This window comes from Haliotis rufescens, unplaced genomic scaffold (assembly GCF_023055435.1).
Source record: "Haliotis rufescens isolate VD_foot unplaced genomic scaffold, xgHalRufe1.0.p SCAF_15, whole genome shotgun sequence".
Classification (NCBI taxonomy): Eukaryota; Metazoa; Mollusca; class Gastropoda; order Lepetellida; family Haliotidae; genus Haliotis; species Haliotis rufescens.
Window position 1 is genome coordinate 26,061,280 of NW_025963835.1, and position 24,146 is coordinate 26,085,425.

At 40.4% G+C, this 24,146-nt stretch overlaps 1 protein-coding gene across 1 annotated transcript in view; it reads right to left on the reverse strand.

The window, feature by feature from the left end:
• The window catches only part of LOC125380099 (F-box/LRR-repeat protein 3-like), a 27,215-nt gene extending 6,863 nt beyond the window's left edge, over nt 1-20,352 (reverse strand). The window contains exons 1-19 of the mRNA XM_048396363.1: nt 20,320-20,352; nt 19,664-19,845; nt 19,051-19,145; nt 17,770-17,853; nt 16,414-16,513; nt 15,285-15,426; nt 14,665-14,751; nt 14,378-14,491; nt 13,197-13,294; nt 10,903-10,943; nt 9,934-10,009; nt 9,421-9,477; nt 8,816-8,926; nt 6,958-7,006; nt 5,764-5,807; nt 4,376-4,455; nt 3,708-3,813; nt 2,489-2,576; nt 1,005-1,145 (exon numbers count right to left, since the gene is read on the reverse strand). Of these exons, the coding sequence (XP_048252320.1) occupies nt 1,005-1,145; nt 2,489-2,576; nt 3,708-3,813; nt 4,376-4,455; nt 5,764-5,807; nt 6,958-7,006; nt 8,816-8,926; nt 9,421-9,477; nt 9,934-10,009; nt 10,903-10,943; nt 13,197-13,294; nt 14,378-14,491; nt 14,665-14,751; nt 15,285-15,426; nt 16,414-16,513; nt 17,770-17,853; nt 19,051-19,145; nt 19,664-19,843 (1,693 nt within the window). The 5' untranslated portion in view covers nt 19,844-19,845; nt 20,320-20,352. The remainder of the gene's footprint in view (nt 1-1,004; nt 1,146-2,488; nt 2,577-3,707; nt 3,814-4,375; nt 4,456-5,763; nt 5,808-6,957; nt 7,007-8,815; nt 8,927-9,420; nt 9,478-9,933; nt 10,010-10,902; nt 10,944-13,196; nt 13,295-14,377; nt 14,492-14,664; nt 14,752-15,284; nt 15,427-16,413; nt 16,514-17,769; nt 17,854-19,050; nt 19,146-19,663; nt 19,846-20,319) is intronic.
• Between the last annotated feature and the right edge of the window lie 3,794 nt (nt 20,353-24,146).

Here is a 24,146-nt window from a genome sequence, read left to right on the forward strand (position 1 = left end):
CTTGATGATTGTGTCAATGTCTGTGTGTCTGCTGCAAGCATCGTGATGATTGTGTCAATGTCTGTGTGTCTTCTGCAAGCATCGTGATGATTGTGTCAATGTCTGTGTGTCTGCTGCAAGCATCGTGATGATTGTGTCAATGTATGTGTGTCTGCTGCAAGCATCTTGATGATTGTGTCAATGTCTGTGTGTCTGCAGTATCTTGATGATTGTGTCAACGTCTGTGTCTTTTGCAAGCATCGTGATGATTGTGTCAATGTCTGTGTGTCTGCTGCAAGCATCGTGATGATTGTGTCAATGTCTGTGTGTCTGCTGCAAGCATCGTGATGAGTGTGTCAATGTCTGTGTGTCTGCTTCAAGCATCGTGATGATTGTGTCAATGTCTGTGTGTCTGCTGCAAGTATCACGATGATTATGTCAATGTCTGTGTGTCTGCAGCAAGCATCGTGATGATTGTGTCAATGTCTGTGTGTCTGCTGCAAGCATCGTGATGATTGTGTCAATGTATGTGTGTCTGCAGTATCTTGATGATTGTGTCAATGTCTGTGTCTTTTGCAAGCATCGTGATGAGTGTGTCAATGTCTGTGTGTCTGCTGCAAGCATCGTGATGATTGTGTCAATGTCTGTGTGTCTGTAACAAGCATCGTGATGTTTGTGTCAATGTCTGTGTGTCTGCAGCAAGCATCATGATGATTGTGTCAATGTCTGTGTGTCTGCTGCAAGCATCGTAATGATTGTGTCAATGTCTGTGTGTCTGCTGCAAGCATCGTGATGATTGTGTCAATGTCTGTGTGTCTGCTGCAAGCATCGTGATGTTTGTGTCAATGTCTGTGTGTCTGCTGCAAGCATCGTGATGATTGTGTCAATGTCTGTGTGTCTGCTGCAAGCATCGTGATGATTGTGTCAATGTCTGTGTGTCTGCTGCAAGCATCGTGATGATTGTGTCAATGTCTATGTGTCTGCTGCAAGCAGCGTAATGATTGTGTCAATGTCCGTCAGCGTACCTCCAGCATGCAGGACAATCCTCCTGCTGGACACCCCCACAACGTTGATGAAGGCGATGAGGATGGTGTTGGTCATGTGGATGTTGCCGCTGATGTCGAGGTGAACCAGCCGGGAACAATGTTCAGCTACACTCGTAAAACCTGCAACAATACGGCAGCAGTTCAAATGTGTGTCAGGTCATTTTTTTTAATTTGACTGCCTAATTGCGAATATTTTGACATGTTGGGAACTTATTTTTCACCAAAAAACACAGAAGCATTGCATAGTTGTGGTGCAACATCGCCAACAACAATTGTTTATTGTGGCTGTTGATGGATCACTAGAAAATAGGTTTGCATTAAAGACTGAATATGTATACCAAGTAGCCATATGGCTACAAGTACTTTTTTCCAGGTAGCCAGAGGTAAAATTTAAGAAGTCGAGCTGATAGTGAAGGCAGCCAAAAGCATTTGAAATTATCTTTGATCAAATAACTACTATTGTATTTTAGTGGAGACTGTACTTGATTTTTGTCATTTGTGACTGGAACAATGATGCAATTGATGTTACTAGTCTATATAGGTATATAATGCTTATCCAATAAACTATCAACTAAAATAAAATACTAATTACATTAATATTTATGTATTTCGGTTCATTGTTGACTTTTGGAGGAATTATTAGCAAGTACAATTAGTAGCAGACATGTTCATTTTTGTGTCTACATATATGTAGCAATAGAATTTAGTCGCCACAAGATATTTTTCAAGGTAGTCATTTGGCTACCTCTGAATTTTAGAAGTAGACAAATTGAAATTTAGCTCGCATTGGCGACCATTTTAGTCAGAACTTTGAGGCCTGTTATTATAGGGGACGATGGGCTGGTTGGATTCGTTTTAACTTTACCACATCCGGTGACCGTTGTCAAGGATCTCATACATAAAACTCATGCCCAATGCAGCACAAATTTGAAATAGAAAGTTGCATGCCTCAAGCTACCTTAACAACATTAGAAGGACTTCTGGTTTAAAAACATCACTACCCTCTTTGGAAGCAGTACCTTAATACAGTAGTCATTTATTGCGAGTCAATCATACTGATTGGAAAGACTTAATCCAAACTTTTAGAAATTTATAACCATGTTCCATAGTTTGACCTCCAGTGACCTTGACCTCATATGGATGTCATCCAAAAGTTGATCAATCGAGACGGCACGTTAGAGATCATGTATAGAAGGTTTCATCAAAGTCTATTCATAAATACTCAAGTTATTGTGTACACAAGTTTTTCTTAAATAGCTTGTTCCTACTGAATTACCTTGACCTTCAATGTCATCCAATCATATGTTATGTGATCATCTTAGCTCTGACGGTCATAAGTCTATGGTATAGTACGATCATCTTGGCACTACGACTGTAGTAAGTATATGTTAAAGTATGGGTGTTACAATGGTCTTAGCGCTAAGATTGCTTTGTGATAGAGTTCCTGAGCAGAAGAGACTTACTCCGGTCTGTGAGTCCTCCACAGGCTCGAGCCGTCAGCTTCCGGAGGCGGCCATTGATGGCAATCAGCTCAAGACTCTCATCATGGATCTGAAGTGAGTGAGTGAGTGGACGTTGGTGTACACAATCTGTCACATACATGCACTTTTCCCATTCTTGATGTGGTACAGCAACTTCAATGTATACTTTGTTGTTGGTGTTGTTTGTTTGTTGTTTAATGCCGCTATATGACAGCGGTCTGTAAAAAATCAAGTCTGGAGCAGACACTCCAGTGATTGACATCATGAGCATCGATCCACGCAATTGGGATACGATGACATGCATCAACCAAGTCAGCTAGTCTGACCACCCGATCCCGTTAGTCACCTCTTACGACAAGCATAGTCGCCTTCTAAATACAGTATCACAAAAACCCTTGGACCCTTTATCCTACACATACATCTTTTTTTTTCCATATCATTTCAACAGGGTAACCTTGTCAATTGAAAGGCTGTGCCAAGATAAATATTAGTTCAGGAGGAAAACCAATAAAATAATATTCAGCTGAAATTAAGTAACATGACAGAAGAGGTTGTGTGATAGAGTAAGGTGTAACATGCTTCAGACTCCCATGTAAACCTTGTTTTCCTCAACACTGCATCCCGAATGACCCAATCTATTAAATCTCTATTCTATTATGAACCCCTTCGCCACCATAACTTCATTTTGAATCTGGTTTGACCGTTACAACTCTAAAAGTAGACATCCACTCTGCAAAGTATTTGACTGTAGTCCTGTGTGTCATCGCCAAAACAACGAGAACAACCTTCAGCAGAATGACTTACCTCCCCTGTCTTAATGCTCAATGTCTCGTTCAAGATAACTGCACTTCTACAGCTACATGCAGGCGGGTGTCAATGTGTGTGTGTTGCTGTACAGCTCTGAAGTAATGTCCGTGCTAGTCCACTGAGATACCAAGCTGCAGTTTAACATGGATACCCCACTCGTTTAATATCCCCTTACTGATGAGCCCCAGGCAGGGTAACAACAAGTACCATATTCTGAAAGTCTTTTGGTATGACGCAACGGGAATCAACCCCCGACCTTCTGCTCTCTGCTCTATCTAAACCGTCAGTATTGAAGTACTATAATCTTGAACACGACCACAACGCCCATTTCACATCACCCCCATTAAGCCTGTAGCATGTGCTTTCAGAGTTCGGGTCTACAGTCTGTTCTCACCATGTGCAAGTAGCTAATGGAGAGATTCTCCAGAACAGGGAGCTGGGCCAAGGTCTGGATGCCGGCATCCGTCACGCTCCAATGACAGCTGCTAATGTCCAGTATTCTATCAGAACAGAAAATGAGAAGTAATATTAAATGATATTTCACTCCGCAACATTCCAGCTATATGAAAGCAGCCTGTAAATAATCAAATCTGGACCAGACAATCTAGTGATTGACATCATGAGCATTGATTCACACAACTGGGAGATGGTGACATGAAGTCAACCAAACAGCGAAACTGATCATCCGAGCGGCGTAAAACCATAGTCACTCACTCAGTCTTGTGGCAAGCATGGGTTGCTGAAGTTTGAACATAGGCTGTGCTATCAGTGTACAATGACACGCAAACAGCCAAGTCACAGATTCCGACAGACAGGAACTGGGAATCCCACATGGACATTCCATAGAAGACCACATGTTAGAGTGAGTGAGTGAGTATGGTTTTACACCGCTTAATATTCCAGCAATATCACTGTGGAGGACACCAGAAAATGGGCTTCACACTTCGTACCCATGTCGGGATTCGAACCCGGGTCTTTGGTGTGATGAGTGAACGCTTTAACCACTAGGCTACCCAACCGCCCTCTACATGTCAGACAACAGAGTATGAGGATATGTCTTACCTGAGCTGCAGACAGCCAACAGAGATGGCAGCGAGGGCGGCATCCCCCACGGCGATGTTCTGTGACAGGTCCAGCTCAACCTGGGTATAAAGTGTAAGTCAATCAATACTGGCACTGGCTAGACATACATGACATGGTCATCGCTACTGCTGCAAACAGACCATTTACAAATGTCAGAAAAACATATCAGGAGAGAAAAAATGATTGCAGTCCCCAGGATAATGTCTGATTTTTCTTTTAGTGTTGAAGAGGACGACTAAAGCGTCAGAAATTTATATTTCCTCAGAATTAGGCAGAAAATATTTGAATATTTTGTTAAGTGTCTGTCTTTGTTGACATTTTACATTGCTGACTACATATCCAGGTGAGCTACAGTGCCCAGGCACTATTTGTTTTGTATAAAATAGGACTAGAATGATGTCATGAGGGGGTGTGTACTGTTGTTTACTCTTTGATTATATAGTTTGTATGTTAACTGGTCTGTGCCAATAACTTTTGAGACTACTAGCCTGGACTTTCAGCAGAGTTTTGTGTTATTTTAATATGCAGCTGCCATAAAATTTCCAAGTTCACTTGACAACGAAGTTAATCCTGTCTGCACGCTGACAAAGTGAGGATGTCATCTGTTGGAAGACTCCAGTGAGTGAGTGAGTGAGTTTGGTTTTACGCCGCTTTTAGCAATATTCCAGCAATATCACGGGGGGGACACCAGAAATGGGCTTCACACATTGTACCCATGTCGGGATTCGACCTCGGGTCTTCGGCGTGACGAGCGAACACTTTAAACACTAGGCTACCCGACCGCCCCTGGAAGACTCCATGCCCTGCTACAATTATGTAGCTATAATCATGTAGACTATTATTAACTGAGCTTACTTGACTGAACAGAATTTTACTAGACTTGGACTTCGGACTAGGGTCTAAAGTCATAGACTGTAACTTTATACAGTAACTGTAAAGTCTGTACAGTCTGACCATATTTTCTAGTGGCCTTTATGTTACCCCTTGACAGGGTTATCTCCCTTCATAGTCCACACAATATCACTTCTGTTTTGATTTGACGCTTGAGGTTTGTTTGTATCCTTGCATGGGTTACAGTCTATGTTGTGTGTGTATATAAATTCTAAGATATTGTGATGTGATGGTGTGACGATGGGAGAGTTAGTTTGGGGTAATGGGGGAGAGTGAGATGGCGTGTTACGGAGGGCTGTCAGTGTTTCTGTGTGTGTGCTATTGTCAGTGGTGTCCATTGATGTCATCGCAGACTTATATATACGTCGACTAGATGTACTGATTGTTTCATCCTGTGTTCCCGATGTAATTCCTAAATAACGAATTGTCTGAAGAAACGTGAATCTGAAGTCAGGTTGTATGAAAGTTGAACTCACCAGGTTAGCGGAGTGTCCCAGTGCACTCCAACACTCCAGAGATGCTGATGAACAAAGAGACGAGAAGTCACAAGATGCAGGATGTTGCGTATGCCTCTCTACTCGGTTAGTTCTACTACATTAATAACATTAAAAAGCTATTGTGACCAGAACCAACAAAGAGGCTGTCAACCCCCTTTTGGTTCATCAGACGCAGACACCTGTTAAGTGGTATTCCAGATGTCACAGAGCAGTACGCAGATGCCATTATTTCAATGTTGAAAATGACCCGTGAAGATCCGGCCATTCTTGCCGTAAGAGGCAACTAACGGGATCAGGTTGTCAGGCTCACTCACTTGGTTGATGCATGTCATCGTATCCCAATTGCGAGGATCAATGCTAATGTTTTTACTGGATTGTCTGGCCAAGACTCGATAATTTACAGACTGCTGTCATATAGCTGAAGTATTGCTGAGTGCCGCATTAAACAACAAACAAGGAAAACAATCAAAGTTGAAAACAATTTTTTTGGTCTTTTTTTTTATTGCACAGTATGACAAATCAATACATTATTTAGCACTAAGCTTTTAAACATGCATGGTCATGTATTCTGTGTGAAAATCCCAGTCTAAATGTGTTGTACCAGCTTTGTACACTGAAATGACTCAAAACTCATTGGATGCATGTCAAGCGGTATGATGGATGCCTAGAGGGTGGGGGTTTGGCACCCACAACAATATGTTATAGCAATCGCCATCATTGTTGTGGCACCTACCAACTGATTACTGACCAGTTTGGCTGATTAGTAAACATGACTATAAACATTGTTTGTAGCTGACTGCATTGAACCCTTCAATATTTGCCGATCATCATCATCACCTAGACACAAGTTTGTTTTGTTTGTTTGTTGTTTAACGCTGCACTCATTTGGGATACGATGACTTGCATCAGCCAAGTAAGCGCCTGACCACCCAATCCCGTCAGTCGCCTCTTACGACAAGCATAGTCGCCTCTTACAGCAAGCATGTGTTGCTGAAGACCTATTCTCTACCCGAATCTTCATGGGTCTGGATACAAGTCATACATTAATTTCATCCAGGTCAAGGGCCTACTTGAAAAGGTGGAAAAAATAGAGCCACGATACACTGTAGCTCACCTAACTTATAAAGAAAAAGCTTGAAAGATGAAGCAATTACAAAGTGAAGTCACACTTACTTTCTGGATACGACCCTGTTGCCTCCAAGACTGTCATATTTGGAAAACTCTGCAAATACAACCATCATCACACCATAACAAAACAAAGATCAATTCTTCATGATAAAAATAACCTGACTCTTACTAATTTGCTTAAGGAGTGATGAGGTGAGATGAGGTGAGGTGAGGTGAAATGGGGTTTAACGTCGCGTCCAAGATTATTGCACTTATATAGCGACGTGCATGTACGTGTGTGTGTTTGTGTGGCTGCTTGTACTAGTCCGGACTGATGCCGATTAATAGTGCTAGCACACTGAGATACCATGCCACAGTTTAACATGAATACCCCTCTCAGTCACAGTATACTGACTCCGAGTCGACCAGTCCTTGTTTTAGCCCCTTAATGCCGAGCGCCAGACAGGGTAACAACAAGTACCATCTTTTAACGTCTTTTGGTATGACGCGGCCGGGGATCGAACCCTGGACCTTCCGCTCTCCGGGCGGACGCTCTACCTCTAGACCACGGAGGCGGTTTTAAGGAGTGATGAGTCAGAGGGGTTGGTCATGTGTTTCCGGTGAGGAGAGGGGTGCGTTTGGGAAAGATGTTGGGAAGAGTTTCCACGTTTCATAAATAAGAATAGATAGGCAAATTAGTATCGAGGAGTGCATTGGGGTGAGATGTTTTCTAAGATGTTGGGAAATAGATAAATTAGTATGAGTCGGGGTAAGGTAAAATATTAATTTTACATATTCCTGTCTTGTTTCATTATTGTTTTGAGGTAGTGAGCAACTGAATGTTGATTTAGAGTACATTCAACAATATTCTAGATATCACACTGGCCTGTAAATATCTGAATCCCAGAGGGAGTGAGTGAGTGTGTATGGTTTTAAGCTGCTTTTAGCACTATTCCAGTAATATCATGGTTAGGGACACCAGAAATGGGCTTCAAACATTGTACCCATGTGGGGAATCAAACCCAGGTCTTCAGCGTGATGAGTGAATGCTTTAACCACTTGGCTACCTCACCGTCTCAGTAGGGCATGTGCAACAATTCCCCCCATCGAAATATATTGACACACAATCAGCTTGCAACACATTATGACCACTTGATCCTGAGCTACTGGAGTCCTATTCTGCCTTGGGATCTCCAAAGGGAGACAACCGCGGGCTATGTTGAACCTTTTCTACCCTGGAATCACCACAGTTGGTATAAATGTACCCCGAATAATTACTGGTATATGATTATTGTTTGTTTGTTTGTTGTTTAACGCACTCAGCAATATTCCAGCTAAATGATGGCGGTCTGTAAATTTTCAAATCGGGACCAGATAATCCTGTGATTGATATCATGTGCATCGATCCACGCAAATGGAATACGATGCCATGCATCAACCAAGTCAGTGAGCCTGACCAAACTATCCATAAATCCCCTCTTACGACAAGCATGGGTTGCTGAAGACCAATTATAACACGGAATCTTCACTGGACTATGATTATTTGAGAGTTTACTGACCAATAAGTGTATATTTCAATTTAGATCTCACATCCAAAATGTATTGGTTTTATTGTCATTTTAACTAAAGCCAAACACTACAGTGTTATTTTTATTTTAACATCTTTTATAAATTCATCAAGTTTCAAAAGGAAAGGTGACACATGATTATATGATTTGAATCTCTGATTGTGTAATGACTGCAAGGCCGTAGTTAACATTTTTTGACAGGGGGGGCAAATATTTGTACAAGTATCATTTGTCCCCAACTTGATTCAAATAAAACTGTTTTGTATAAAGATTCTTGGGGGGGGGGGGGGGGGCAATCGCCCTCCCCGCCCGGCTGGCTCCGCACTGGACTGTGCTCTACAAGGTACTGCTCTCACCGTGCCGAGTATCTCGATGGCGCTGTCCGTGAGGCGGATACTGGACTGAAGGTGCAGCTCCTCCAAAAGGGGACATAACTCTGCCAACTTGGAGATAGCAGTGTCGCTCAGCTGAATAAAGAACAATGACATCGTAGTCACACAACGTTGTCATGCAACATTCACTAATGCAGCAGGAGTTGTTGGATACACAGAGAGAAACATTATTTCACTTATTTCACTGCCTGTCAGCTTAATGTGGGATGAAAACCCATCATGACACAGGTCTCAGCATGGGTATTCAGCTGACAAACCAAGGATTATAATCAATGACGAATTTGGGATTCAAATCTAAAATCACAGTATCTTGGCACACCTAAGGGCAGCAACTCTCCACAGCAAAATGCAGTGCCTATGGGGAGGTATTCTAGCTTAGTGATACACACCTTGAGTGGACACATTATGACAAAACCCCTGGCCTTCATACATTTCTCTGACCTTCATATATTTCTGACCTCTGACCTTCAAATATTTTTTACCTTCATTTAATTCTCTGTCCTTCACATATTTCTCTGACCTCTGACCTTCATATATTACTCCGACCTTCACCTTCAGGGCATACTTACTGAGCTGCATCCGGTCAGATGGAGGGTTCTTATCTTCGGCCCGGCCATGTGGAAACACTGAAACATAACAATCACACTAAACACCAAACCATACACAATACCGCTTAAAGCTCTTTACTCTTTGTTTTCCTTTCTCAGTGGGGCGGTCAGGTAGCCTAGTGGTTAAAGCGTTCGCTCGTCACGCCGAAGACCCGGGTTCGATTCCCGACATGGGTACAATGTGTGAAGCCCATTTCTGGTGTCCCCCGCCGTGATATTGCTGGAATATTGCTAAAAGCGGCGTAAAACCATACTCACTCACTCACTCCTTTCTCAGTGTTTTCATTGTATAAATATTTCTGTAATGTGGCTTAGACTTTTAGAAAGATTACTCATAAACTCCATAAATAGTAGCCAAATACAGCCAAATAATATAGCAATAATGAACAAGAATGGTCGTAAAAAATCTTATTCATGATGGGATATAACAAACATATTCTACAGGTTGAAATCGTAAGTGAGTGAATTTCTTACCTTGCCAGTGATATTACTGTTGGACTCCATATCTATCAGCTCAAGCTCCTTGCAGTGATGGAGGGCCCACCAAAGACTGAAAGAAACATAAAGATGTAGACAAACTCCAAACAGTACCATGAGGAGGTGTGAAAAGCAAACTGAAGAGGCAACAGCCATACTGTGTTTTACATATGCCAGAATATACGATCAGCATCCATCCACTTCCTTAACATCATTCATGTATTTCATGTATTATTATTCCCTGACAAGTCTATTTTATAGAAACAATTATGACCCATCAATTTGTTTTGACCTGAAGCAAATAATGACATGAAATACAAAACCAGGACAAATATCTCCATACCTAGTAGCAGGAATAGAAATACCGTAATCGACGTAATAAGCACCCGGGGCGCTCTCAAAATTAGAAATAGGGGCTCTTGTTGGAATATAATTTTGGTGAGAAAAAAAACAGAGTTGAAAGATTGTAAATTTCGTAGTTAATGCTGACAGCCTGTAAGGATACAAAAGTAAAGTCTGTATGAATCATACACGACAGATTTATTGTCAGGAATTTAACTTCCCATAATTAAGGGTGCATATAACACACGATAAGTCTTGTGTACATTGATCAATTGGAAGGAGTGCTGATTGGGATTGTTCACTAGCCAATATATTAGCAAATATCGCTATGGGCGCTTATTATGTCGAATACGGTAGGCTATTTGGATGTTGGAGTTATCTGCCCTTGCCATGTCCAATATGGCAGACAAAGTGAGTGAGTGAGTGAGTGAGTGAGTGAGTATGGTTTTACGCCGTTTTTAGCAATATTTCAGCAATATCACGGCGAGGGACACCAGAAATGGGCTTCACACATTGTACCCATGTCGGGAATCAAACCCGGCTTTAACCACTAGGCTACCCAACCGCCCCGGCAGACAAAGGATCGCAATTTGGAAATATGATGTGAACAAGATCGAGACATACCCCTTCTCTCCAACATGGATGCATCTTTGTAGTTTTATCACCTGAAACATAAGAAACACATTGAAGCCAATGACATTTTCTAAAGGGCAACCGGGGCGGTCAGGTAGCCTAGTGGTTAAAGCGTTCGCTCGTCACGCCGAAGACCCGGGTTCGATTCCCGACATGGGTACAATGTGTGAAGCCCATTTCTGGTGTCCCCCGACGTGATATTGCTGGAATATTGCTAAAAGCGGCGTAAACCAAACTCACTCACTCACTCACTAAAGGGCAACCACAAACTTGATAATCACAACATAGAAGCAGATACAGAAAAGGGAGAAGCCGTAAATTAGTAAAATCCAGACTAGAACACCAAAAGTTTCACACCACCATAATATTCTATCTGCAAATAATCACAGTTTGGATCAGAGGAACCAATGATTGATGGTTATGGCACTATCAAATTCCATGTGGGGACTCCAGGTACCATCAATAATAATAACAACAACAACAACAAAACAACAACAACAATAATCCATTAATATGGCGCTGTACTCCATGTATAATCATGCTCTTTGCGCTTAGACATAATGAACCCCGCCGATGGATTAGTCTGCCCTAAACAATCATTCTCATCACCTTGGGGAGTATACAACCCAAGCTACCTGTGGTGTGCTAGAAGGTTAAAACCCATAATGCCATCTTATCCTACCAGGTACCCATTCACTGCTGGGTGAACAGAGGCAAGAACAAAGTCACTTGCCCAACAGACACCACATGTGTTACATGTACTACATCAATAACTTATGAATGTTGGGTGGTCATGTCATCGATCCCAATTGCATAGATCGATGCTCATGATGTCAATCACTGGATTGTCTGGTCCAGACTCGAGTATTTACAGACCACCATCATATAGCGGGAATATTGCTGAGTGCAGCGTTAAACAACCAACCAACCAACCAATCAGGTGGTCAGGCTGTCACTTGGTTTATTTTACTGTGACAGCACTATTCCAGCTATATGACAATGGCCTGCAAATAAATCTGGATGAGGAAAACCAGTAATTGACAAGATCCATGCCATCATGGTACGCTGACACACTTTCAGATGTGAGAACTGGTCTTCAGCAACCCATGTTGTAAGAGGCAACTAATGGGATCGGTTGATTTGGTTGATGCATCATTATATCTCAATTGCATAGATTGATGCTCATGATGTCAATCACTGGATTGTCTGGACTTGATTATTTATAGAATGCTGTCATAGACTGGAACAGTGCCGAGTGTGGTATTTAACAACAAAAAACAACACTGTCAGACAGTCTATCATTAATCATCTCTTACAACAAGTATTCATTGTTCTGTCAAGAATTGAATGCCTAGGGACAGGCCCCACTTCAACTTCTGATAGTAAAAGATATGCCTCAATTCTTATTTGCCTCGACAAAACACTGAGTATTAGATATTGGCAATCTCATCCAAATCAGATCTTTTACTCTGATATGATACCTCTCAATCTTTGCATGAAGATCTGAGGACAAATCCACAAGAGGTCGCGTAAGGTGAACTTTCCAATCAGCCAGTCAGCACTAAGGCTTGAAAATTTCTGGTACGAGTGAGTAAGCGTAATTGAGGAATTCCAATCAATAAAACATAAAGCTAAACTATCATATTTAGGATATTTTACACATCCTTTTATTTCTGAGTGCCATGGTGTCTACACTTAAAATGGTTTAATTTCCAACTGAGAGCATACCGTATTCGACGTAATAAGCGCCCTGCTCTAATTAGCGCCCATGGCGATATTTGCTAATATATTGGCTCGTGAACAATCTCAGTTAGCATCCCTTCCAATTGATTAATGTACACAAGACTTATTTATTTGTGTATAATACGCACTCGTATGTCATATGCACCCTTAATTATGGGCAATTAAATCCTGGAAAAATATATCTGTCGTATATAAACATTTCAGGCTGTCAGCATAAACCACGAAATTTACGATCTTTCAACTCAAAATATTATCCTAATAAGAGCTCCCTATTTCTAATTTTGAGAGCGCCCTGGGCGCTTATTACGTCGAATACGGTATATGTGTTCTGTGGTGGGTATTGTTTGCTAAGACTGAAATTTTGTAATCGAGGTAGTAATGAAATGCAGCTGAACCATTTTAGAAAGCGGACATATGACTGGCTCAAGAACCTGCACATCACTGATTTAGATCTGACCTGTTTATCAGAGTGACAGATCTGATTTTGATAAGATTGTGGGTACTAGGACCTACTTGGAGGATATCTATTGTGTTGGCTTTACCTTCAGTTTCCTGCACTCGGTGCTGAGATTCTTGAGTGATTTGTTGGTGACTGCCACGCCCGATAGGTCCACGTAGGTCAGGTTAGGGCAAAAGTGACCTGCAAAATTGTTTGTGATGCAGGACCAGAGGAGGATGACACAATTATATACTCATTGGCAAAAGAAATGTGAATGCCAAACATGTTGATTAATACACGAAGAATTACTCATATTCAAGAGAGGTTAGATTGGTTCGATGCACATTAACATACTGGTGTGTTTTGTGAACCGACGCTCATGAACACATCACATGTGATGTCATAGATCCATGACTCGAGATTTGTCTTTTGCAGGATTAGCGTGTAAAGTTTGGAAATCACGTGCAGCATATCGTGATAACAATAAAGAGACTCTGTGGAAAAACTTGACTGATTGTTAGTTTTGTCATGAAGTGGTACACATTGGAAACATATCTTCTTAACACAGATACTTCTCTCTATGTTTCTTTGGTTCACGTTTCATTTGGAGGTGAGTATATACATATTTATAACCTGGTATATAACTATATTTATAATGTATGTAGTAGAGCTGGGATGGGTAACACGAGTACTTGGGTACGTTGGGTACTGAGTAGGGCCCAGGTACCCACAGGACTACCCAGACCCATGGTAAGTCATGTGATATATTGTTTTATGACAAAAATTATCAGGAAGTAGAACTTCATGGTTACACTACAAGTCACTAATGTTTGCATTTCTTTCTGACTTTGCATTATTACTTCTGCCTCCTAAATGTTTGAATAAGAGAAAGCTTCAGCCAACTTCAGTGTATGCATGACCAGATCATTCTATATGTGTAACTAAATACATTTTGCTAGGACTACAATCAAACTTTTCCAAAACAGATATTTTGTACCTCTCTTGAGACCTACAGTGGGTACCAGGGTAGGGTTGGGTAATTAGGATGGGGGGCACCCGGGCAGTAAATTTGGACTCATACCAGCCCTAGTATGTAGCTTAGAGAAGTTTTGAGGTTTAGTAACATAGGTCTCTTTTGTAAAATAAATTTACAAAAAGAAATAGAAATTTTCTTTTCTTAGAACTACTGCACCAGGTACACAGGTTTGTCAATTTGTTCTAGACGTAACAGAAGAGATTGTTCATTCATCAAACCAAAAGCATCATCGTGAATGATGAACATACCTATAATGTCCAGGGCGTAGTCGGTGAGTAGTCGGGGAGACGCAGACAGATCCAGGGACACGAGGTTGGATCCGCACCTCTGTAGCAGCGAGTGCAGCATTTTGTCTGTCACACCTGGAACATTGACTGACTGATTGGAGGATGGATGGATGGATGGATGGATGGATGGATGGATGGATGGATGGATGGATGGATGGATGAGATTGATTGATTGATTGATGGATTGATGGATTGAAGAAAGGAAGGAGTCACATCATGGTTCTCTAACCTGAACTGAGTTTTCTCACCTCCAAATCTCTTGAACATATTCCTGAAGTGAACCGACTTCAATGTGGACCAGGACTGGAGGCTAAGATGGCGCCAGCGATGACACACTGAAATGTCACAACGAAGAAATTCTTACATCTTCAATGAGGAAATACCTCCACGTCATGACGTGTTCAATCTGCCGATACCCAAATAACAGACCCAGTAACGTTAACACAGGCTAAATATAAGTTAACTTCTGAATACATATCACAGAGACAAATCCATCTCAAGTCACATTCAGTGCGTCAGCTACACTGAGTTGTTTCATTGTTGTTTAACACTACACCTATTCCTGCTATATGATGTAGTCTGTTAGAACCTAATCTAGTCCAGACAAATCAGTGATTGATATAATGAGCAACGTTCCATTGTCGTGAAAGTGACACAATCACCTACACTAACAAGCGTTACCAAATAAAAAATATTTAAGAAAGCAGAAAAAAACAGAAACAAAATCGAGCCTGACCAAGCTTGACTTGCTATCCCAAACTCTCTACTTTCACACAGAGGCAGAACCGAATCAACACAGTGGGATCCACGTCACGGTTAGGTTTGTTTGCACACATTTCGAAGCTGACGAGCCGGGTCATACAGTCACCTCTCTCTAGGGTTATCCGCCCCTTGATAGACAGGAAGGTCATGATGTTCAGCAGAAGGTCATCACAAAGGTCATTGACCTGCGTCCCAGCACCAGACTGCATCATGGGGTCAGGATGTCTGTTGGTCTCGGGAACTGTGGACTACACAACTAGGATATATAAAGCTTTGTTTGTTCCTGCCCTGAATCCCCCAGGGGTAACACATAATGCATGTTGGAATTACCAAACAAATTACAACAGACTTAACTACGAGCTGAGGTCATCTTGCGCTTTTTTGCGGAAAAAGCGTGAAGCTTTTTGCTTTAAAGCGTGGTATAAGGGATTGATTCTGCTTTTCAGAAATCTATGTGCAGCCTGACTTGCTCGTGGCAGGGAACAAGAGATTTATTCCCCTGCTGAGAAATTATTGACAATCAGAACTCATAAATCTGACAGGGAGATATGATAACCTCTTTTAACATCCTCATAAGAGAGAATTACGGTTTTACCATTCGTAAACAAACACAGCAGAAACAGGTTTCAGTATGGATTTATCTAGAATTCCATGACCTTGGCAGGCACATTTGGACAAAAGTCATTATTTTTTTTAAAAATTGGGATTTTTAGTTCATGTATTTCTTAAATTCAGAAGTAATTTAACATTGCATTCAGTGTAACAATATATGATTTGTTTGTTTGCTTGTTTGTTGTTAAATGCTGCACTCAGCAATATTCCAGTTATAAGGCAGAGGTCTGAAAATAATCAAGTCTGGACCAGACAATCCAGTGATATGCATCATGAGCATCAATCCACACAATTGGGATACGATGACATGCGTCAGCCAAGTCAGCGAGTCTGACCACCCGGTCCAGTTAGTCGCCTTTTTAGGCAAGCATGGGTTGCTGAAGACCTATTCTAACCCACGGGTCTAATAAAATATCACTAAGTATTAAAGCTCTTCATCTTTCCTTGGGCCATCATTGGGCCTGTCATCAATGAAACGCAAGTCACCTTTGGTAAGCCACAACATTAATTATCACAAACAGGAAATGGGAAATTCTTAATTCCAATTTGAGAATGTTAAATGACAATTGCTGCAGCAATGAGGATGAATATCGGGTCTGAGCAGGTCTACATAAATCACCAACCTTGGCTGCATCTTCATCTTGAGTAGTAAGGTCAGGGATTCCGGTGAACTTCTTGAAAGTTGTTCTCTTAGATTCTTCTGCTCTGTGCACACGTAAATTCCTCATGGAAGAAGACAACAGAAATAAATCAAATGATACTTTTAAATGAAACTAGAACCGTTGGTATGGTTATCAGTGCATCACAATACTTTGTTTAACAAAACTGAAGTCATCTCTCAAAACAACCTGATACACACAAAGTGGGTATGTCACAAATTTACACCTTTAAGTCAAGAATGTTTAGGTGAACTGTTCTTGTACAATGACAGAAGATTTTTTTTTTTTTAGTTTAACAATGCACTCAGCAATATTCTAGCTACATGTATATGACGGCGGTCTGTAAATAATCTAGTCTGGACCAGACAATCCATTGATTGACATCATGAGCATCGATCTACGCAATTGGATATGATGACATGCATCAACCAAGTCAGCGAGCCTGACCACCCGATCCCCTTAGTCGCCTCTTACAACATGCATACTCGCCTCTTACAGCCAGCATTGGTTGCTGAAGACGTATTCTACCCCGGGATGCTGAAGACCTTTTCTACCCCGGATCTTCAAGGATCTGAACAGCTTCAACATATTTGTGAACGTCACATATGGACTTCTGCGTGCGTGCGTGCGTGCGTGCGTGCGTTGGGTTGGGGGTGTTTTGGGTGTGTGTGCGTGTGTGCGTGTGTGTGTGTGTGTGTGTTTTGGTGTGTGTGTGTGTGTGTGTGTGTGTGTGTGTGTGTGTGTGTGTGTGTGTGTGTGTGTGTGTGTGTGTGTTTTGTGTGTGTTTTTTGTGTGTGTGTGTGTGTGTGTGTGTGTGTGTGTGTGTGTGTGTGTGTGTGTGTGTGTGTGTGTGTGTGTGTGTGTGTGTGTGTGTGTGTGTGTTTTGGGTGGGTGTGTGTGTGTGTGTGTGTTGGGTTGGGGTGGGGGTGTTGGGGAGAGAGACAACCTAAGATGAAGTAGATGATTATTCCATATATATGTCAGTACAAATCTGGCACCATTGCAGCAGGTTCTGAAATTCTTTTTTTTCTTTCTTTCTTATTACTGACATGAAATAGTTCACTTGTTGTAGTGAGTGAGTGAGTGAGTATCGTTTTACGCCGTTTTTAGCAATATTCCAGCAATATCACGGCGGGGACACCAGAAATGGGCTTTACACATTGTACCCATGCTGGGAATCGAACCCGGGTCTTCGGCGTGACGAGCGAACGCTTTAACCACTAGGCTACCCAACCGCCCCTCACTTGTTGTAAGAAGTGTGTGCATTTTAGTTCAGTTTCATTCTCTGAACATTCAGAATCATAAGCATGGTAGAGTTACCTCCCTTCCAACTCCAGCTCTTCCCTTGTTGCTTGGAGAACGCTGTCTGCCTCCTCCTCAGTGGCGAATGACACAAACGCTATCCTGGTAGAGATGCGGCATATGTCAATGCTCAAATTCAACAAAAAACAGTGCTGTAACTCTTAAAAGTGTGATTTCTGTCTCAATACCATGTGTAATAATCCAATCTCATGTTTTTTTCACTTATACTGATAGTGTTCTAAAGATGCTGAATATCTCAACTAATACAACATATATTTTCTGAACAATTCAAGGAAAAAACTGCTTTCCTAAATTCAGACATTTCATTATAACAACCCATCATACAATTATAGCACATAGTACAGAATTCATTTTACATAATTTAACATAAAACATGCTAAAAGCCATTGTATTTTCAACTATTAAACTGTGTGTGTGTGTGTGTTTGTCTCTCTCTCTGTCTGTCTGTCTGCTTGTACTTGTCCTGGCTAATGCCTATATTATAGAGCCAGCTCACTGAGATGAATACCCCACATGACACAGTATACTGACTTCGAGGCGACCAGACCTTGTTTTAGTCCCTTGATGTCGAGCACCAGGCTGGTAAATAACAAGTACCATCTTTAAATGTTTTTTGGTATGACGCGGCCGGGTTCAAATCCCAGACCTTCCACTCTCCGGGTTGAAGCTCAAACACTAAACAACAGAGGCAGCCTGAAAACTTATATTAGAATTTACATACTCATGAACTAATTCATGGTTAATGGTTCAGATTTATCCCAATCTCATTAAAATCAGATCTTAGTTCTCTCTACTGCTAAACAAAGATCTGAAGACATCCCATTAGGGGTCACGTCAGAACGACCTTTCATCCGACCAATCAGTTCGCGCTTACCAGATTATGAAAGTGACAGTCGGAATGTGATTTCTAATCATGCAATCTCGAAAACTTTAACATGGGGTATTCCGAACGATAGTTACGGGTTTAACGACTGAATCCTTACAATCTAGACCATCTATTAGCCATTCCAGAATGGTTTTTTTATCAGGTTTCAAATTTGTAATCGAGAATTTGTCAAAATATGTTTCCAAAGCGTAGTCGCCAATTTGAAATTTGGGCCGTAAAGCACGAGAAAGCTTCCTTCTGATTGGTCATTCCATTGGTCGGTCAAAGTTCGAGCAAGGTCGGTCTGACGTGACCCGTAATGGGATGTCCTCAGATCTTTGTTTAGCGGTAGCGAGAACTAGGATCTGATTTTAATGAGATTGGATTTATCCCGACATCATGAGAACACTTACCCTCTAGGCCTCTTCTTCAGGTGGTCCTTCACTATGTGGGTGTATGTAACTGTTCCAAATTTGGAGAAGAAATCTTTCAGCTGTTGCCAACTGACCTGGAACATAGAGTGAGTGAGTGAGTGAGTGAGTGAGTGTGTTTGTGTGTGCGCGTGGGGTGTGTGTGTGTGTGTGTGTGTGTGTGGGGGGGGGGGGGGGGGGCATGAGTGAGCCAGAAGCGAGTGGTATAAAACCTAGCGAGGGATGCATAAAACTCCATGTACACTGAGTGATCCTGCTACAACAAATTTATTTTGCCGACATGTTTTAATATGACAATGTAAAAAAATTAAAACAAATTCAATATTGATAGAAAACAGCTGTTTGATTGAGCTGAGGTTAACTTGTGCTATGTTACCAGACTTTCATTGACTTGGAAAAAGGCTTTTGGCTTTGAAGGGGGGTATAAGGTATTAATATTGCCTCTTAGAAATCCATGTGCAGCCTGACTTGCTCGTGGCTGCACCCATAATGGGATGTCCTCAGATCTTTGGTTAGCGGTAGCGAAAACTAAGATCTGATTTAAATGAGATTGAGTTGGGTATCACCAGCAATACAAAACAATAACAACAATTACCCAATATCCAACATTTCCAACAAATATCTTCCGTTGTAGACCATATTTATCTTCTGACTCTATATCACTACATTCTTCATCTTCATTGTCCTGCTCAGTAACAACTGCATCTGTGACCTTAGCATCTTGATCGCCAACTCCTGCATGTTTGACCTCTTCATTTGCCTCCTCATATTCCATTTCTGTGTCAAAAATACTGAGTTTACTATTTGTTCTTAGATTACGAACCTTAAAGTGAACTGATGACAGATGTAGCATGTCGGTACGAGAACCTTGTCTAGTTACTAGCCTTAGTAGATCTACCAACAGATTAAGCCACGTGTGCTAGTGTTACCGTTAGACCTATCAAGACATCAGTACTTCGTGAACTCCTTATTATTTAATTTTATCAACTTTGTCTGGATCAGAGAATGTGACCGACAAATGCAAAAAATAAAAGTTTTGTTGGTAATTCTGGATATTCATAAAGTCATGAGTGTTCTCAGACTTTACTTTCAGATTATCATAAATTGAGGATATAAATGTTGTAACACAAATTTCACACATTATATTATCAAATGTCTACTCTAGAAGTGTGTCTCATACAAATAACCTGACTGTCAATATCGTTTAAAGATGTGACATAATATGTTCATGAAACTGTTTCTGAAACTTACTTGCGGTCACTCCACAGAGGTGTGGTCGGGAAATGAAACTAGAGTGCTCTCCCTTGGTTCGCTCTTCTCTACTGTTCACGCTTGTGATTTAATGTTAAAGCGTATTATTTTACTTTTTAATCCACGTTTCCTTGGAATACTTATGGTCTTAAAAAGAACCCACAATCATACAACCAGTAAAATAAAATGCATTACTCAACTGATAAAATATTTTGTGCCAGTGCACTGTAGATAATTGCTATTCATAAAAACTGAGGACAAAGTATTAATAGATATGAAAGAAGTAACTCAATTTCCCAAATGTTTGATTTTTTAATATACCTTCTAAATGCTAAAGAGAATATGTTTACTAATGCCATGCAATGTTTTCTAATCTACACAGTCAATCTATATGGCGGTCATTCGGTCAAACATTATAAAGTTGAAAAAAAGGACAAAAGTACGCAGTTAAGGTCAAATATTACGAATAAAGAACTAATTATTACTACTAAAGCTCAAAACAAACAGACGCCGGTTAAACAAATACAAAGTTGAAATAAAGGTCAGAAGTACGCAATAATAATAGTCAAATAGTCATAAGAAAAGAAAGAACAATGTGTACGAAAGAACTATAATAAGGTGCAACTGAAGTGTCCACATATTGTTTTTTTTTAGAAAAGGCAATTCATATGGATTGTGACTTTTTTCTAAATGTTCTCACATATGGTGTTCAATTCAAAATTTCAGCAGCACCATTTGTGTTTTAGATGTACATCAGTGTTTCGAAGATAAAGCCAACAAGCCCTTAATGGAAAATAACATACTTTAACATAATTTAAACCACTGAAAAATGCCCTAATTTTCAAACACTATATAAAACATTGTAAACGGTCATCATAATTATGTATGATAACACGGTGCCCCATTTACTTTCCAATTATTGTCATTTTATTAATAATTGCATTATTTGAATCATATATCAACAATAAGTACGTTTTTATTTATTACTTTAAAATTAATAACTTAATGTTCCGTTCCTATTTTGCGATATGAAAACAAATAATTTAACATTATAAACTTTGAAAAGGAAACACAATATGGTAATCTATTTCACGCAGAAAAGCAAATGTCTTTGACATTAATGAAACTAATTTAATATTCACGTTTTACTCACATGCACTTATTGACACAATGGATGATGATTATTATCAAGATATGTTTCAATACTTTCAGAATGAAATACAGTGATTAAAACATATATATTATTTTGATCCATATTGTTACGTGACATTATGCCATGACATTCTGCTTTTATGAATATTTCAATATGACAGTGTTTTACCTTTAAAAAAATGAAGTGACAGTTAATGATTATACTTTCAGTTTTGAATGTTATGATGACATAGAATAATATTCAAATGTTAAATATAATATCGTTCGAAAGAGTATCAACGGCTACGTATACTCTCCAAAAGGTAGGGGCTAAAATACAGATGATTACAGAAAATCATGAACGTTTGAGATGACTTGATCAAAACTGGGTCATAAAAAAACAAAAAACGATCACCTGTCTTAACATTGACCTATGTCAGGTCATAAATGCTGCATAAACGACAGGTTGGAATCAGTTCTTAAATTTCTTTAATTTTAAAACAAATATTTATCCTCTGACATGCAGTCTCGGACAAATGAAACCGGATGCTATTTTGTAAATTTACGAAAAAGAAAAACGTTTGGGATCCAGATAGTTTATCAAATATGTTTCTATTTATTAAATTAGAATGACAAATGGACCCGCTCTCCCTAATTCAGTAAAGTTAAAAAATATACAAATAAACAAGGAAAACTAATGCATATCCTTTCCTAAGTGGAGCAGATTTCATATTTTAAAAGCATGCATGCAATAAATTCCTTTAATCTTTACATGAATATTTATATCAATTGTTTTGTTTATTTAATTTTCACAGCTGATCGAAAATAGGTCAACTACAGTCAACATAGAAAAAATAATACATCTCACAGATGTCACTCAAATTCCAGAGCTATTTTATATTATAAGCATTGATTAAACTGAGGTTTCTGCAAACATCCATGAATCAGAATGTCTTGAATCTTCTTGAAGTAGATCGAAGTACGCACTGGTGATTATGTTTTATTGTCTGTTAAATTTTGGCTACCCTGTCGTTTATATTTGTATGAAGTATGAAATGACAAAACATACGTACGTATAGATGGGAATCACAGTAAATGTTACCAAATTAGCGCATTGCAAATACACGAGGCGTATAGTTGGATGAAGCAAAGTTTGAATAGGCTGTGGTTTGGAGTCATGTTTTTGTGTTACAAAGTCACTTTAACTCTGTAGATTATCGCTGAGAGAATCCCCGAAGGTAGTCAGGTTTTCAAAAGTGGTAGTAAGTTATGTCTACTTTAACGAAGGTTGCACCAACCCCGAACTTCATCAACAACAGAGGGACCCGTCTGTGTGATTGCCGTTGTCTTAAAACATTAAAGCAGCTACCAGCTTTATACGTGAACTATGGAAGCGAATCTTATATCGCAACATCGTTCAGCTGTTCCCTTTAAGAACGCATACTGTCATTTACGTATTTGATCGTGGTTTTCAGAACACGTTTAAATTGTGATACTTGATTCTTTTTTTTTCAAGAAGCGGCATACAAATACAGATAGACGGGGGATACAGGATTAACAAAACAATGTTATTCTTTCGGTGGGAGGGAATGTTGGGGCGGCGGGAGATGAGTGAGTGAGTCTGGTTTTACGCCGCTATTAGCAATATTCCAGCAATATCACGGCGGGTGACACCAGAATTGGGCTTCACACATTGTATCCAAGTGGGGAATCGGCAACCCGAGCGAACGTTTTCGACCATTAGGCCATCCCCACCGCCTCCGGCGGGAGAAGAGAAAAAACAAAAGTGATGACATTCTAACATGACAATCAGCAGAAAATGTTGGCGGTGTATTGTAAGGGGACAAACAACCACGTAAGGCGACAGAGATGTGTAGTCCCATGCCCCAACGACTTGGCAAACATTCGTTTATAACCGTGGCATGGTCCGACTCAATCTCCCAATGTTTTCGCTTACACTTCTCTCGATCATGTCCCAGACGTGCACAATGGGAGAAAGGTCAGGACTCACGGCTGGCTATTGTATTCTGGTGATAGTTTGCTGCTAATATACGTGTGTTGTGGAGCTAGGACACCCTGTGCGGGGCCGATCATTGACATTTTGTGTCTGCAGAAACTGTTGCCAAAGTCGGCAAACCACAGACTGAGACACATTGAACGTACTGGCTACCTCTTTCTGAGGTCTACCAGTTTGAAGCATGCCACTTGCCCTTAGATGGTTCGTCTCTGTTTTCAGCCTGGTAACGATTTGATAACGTTGTAATTCTTTGGCCAAATATGATTTTCTTTTGCCTGGCAGTTTAGATGAAAAGATGAACAATATATTAAACAAGCGATGAATCTTTAAGCTGCAGCCATCACACAATGCGAGACTTGGATCACAGACTAGGATATTACGTCACATTATAGCAGCCTGTTAATGATAATTTTTTGTCCTAACGCGTTGTTTTACATAAGACTATATGGATAAAAACTTCTGGTTTACTGCATACAGCATATTCGATGTAGATTCATACAGGCTTGATAACGGCGTGAGAATCTGCATCGAAACGTTCCTATATGCAATAGGGGCGGTCGGGTAGCCTACTGGTTAAAGCGTTCGCTCGTCACGCCGAAGACCCGGGTTCGATTCCCGACATGGGTACAATGTGTGAAACCCATTTCTGGTGTCCCCAGCCGTGATATTGCTGGAATAT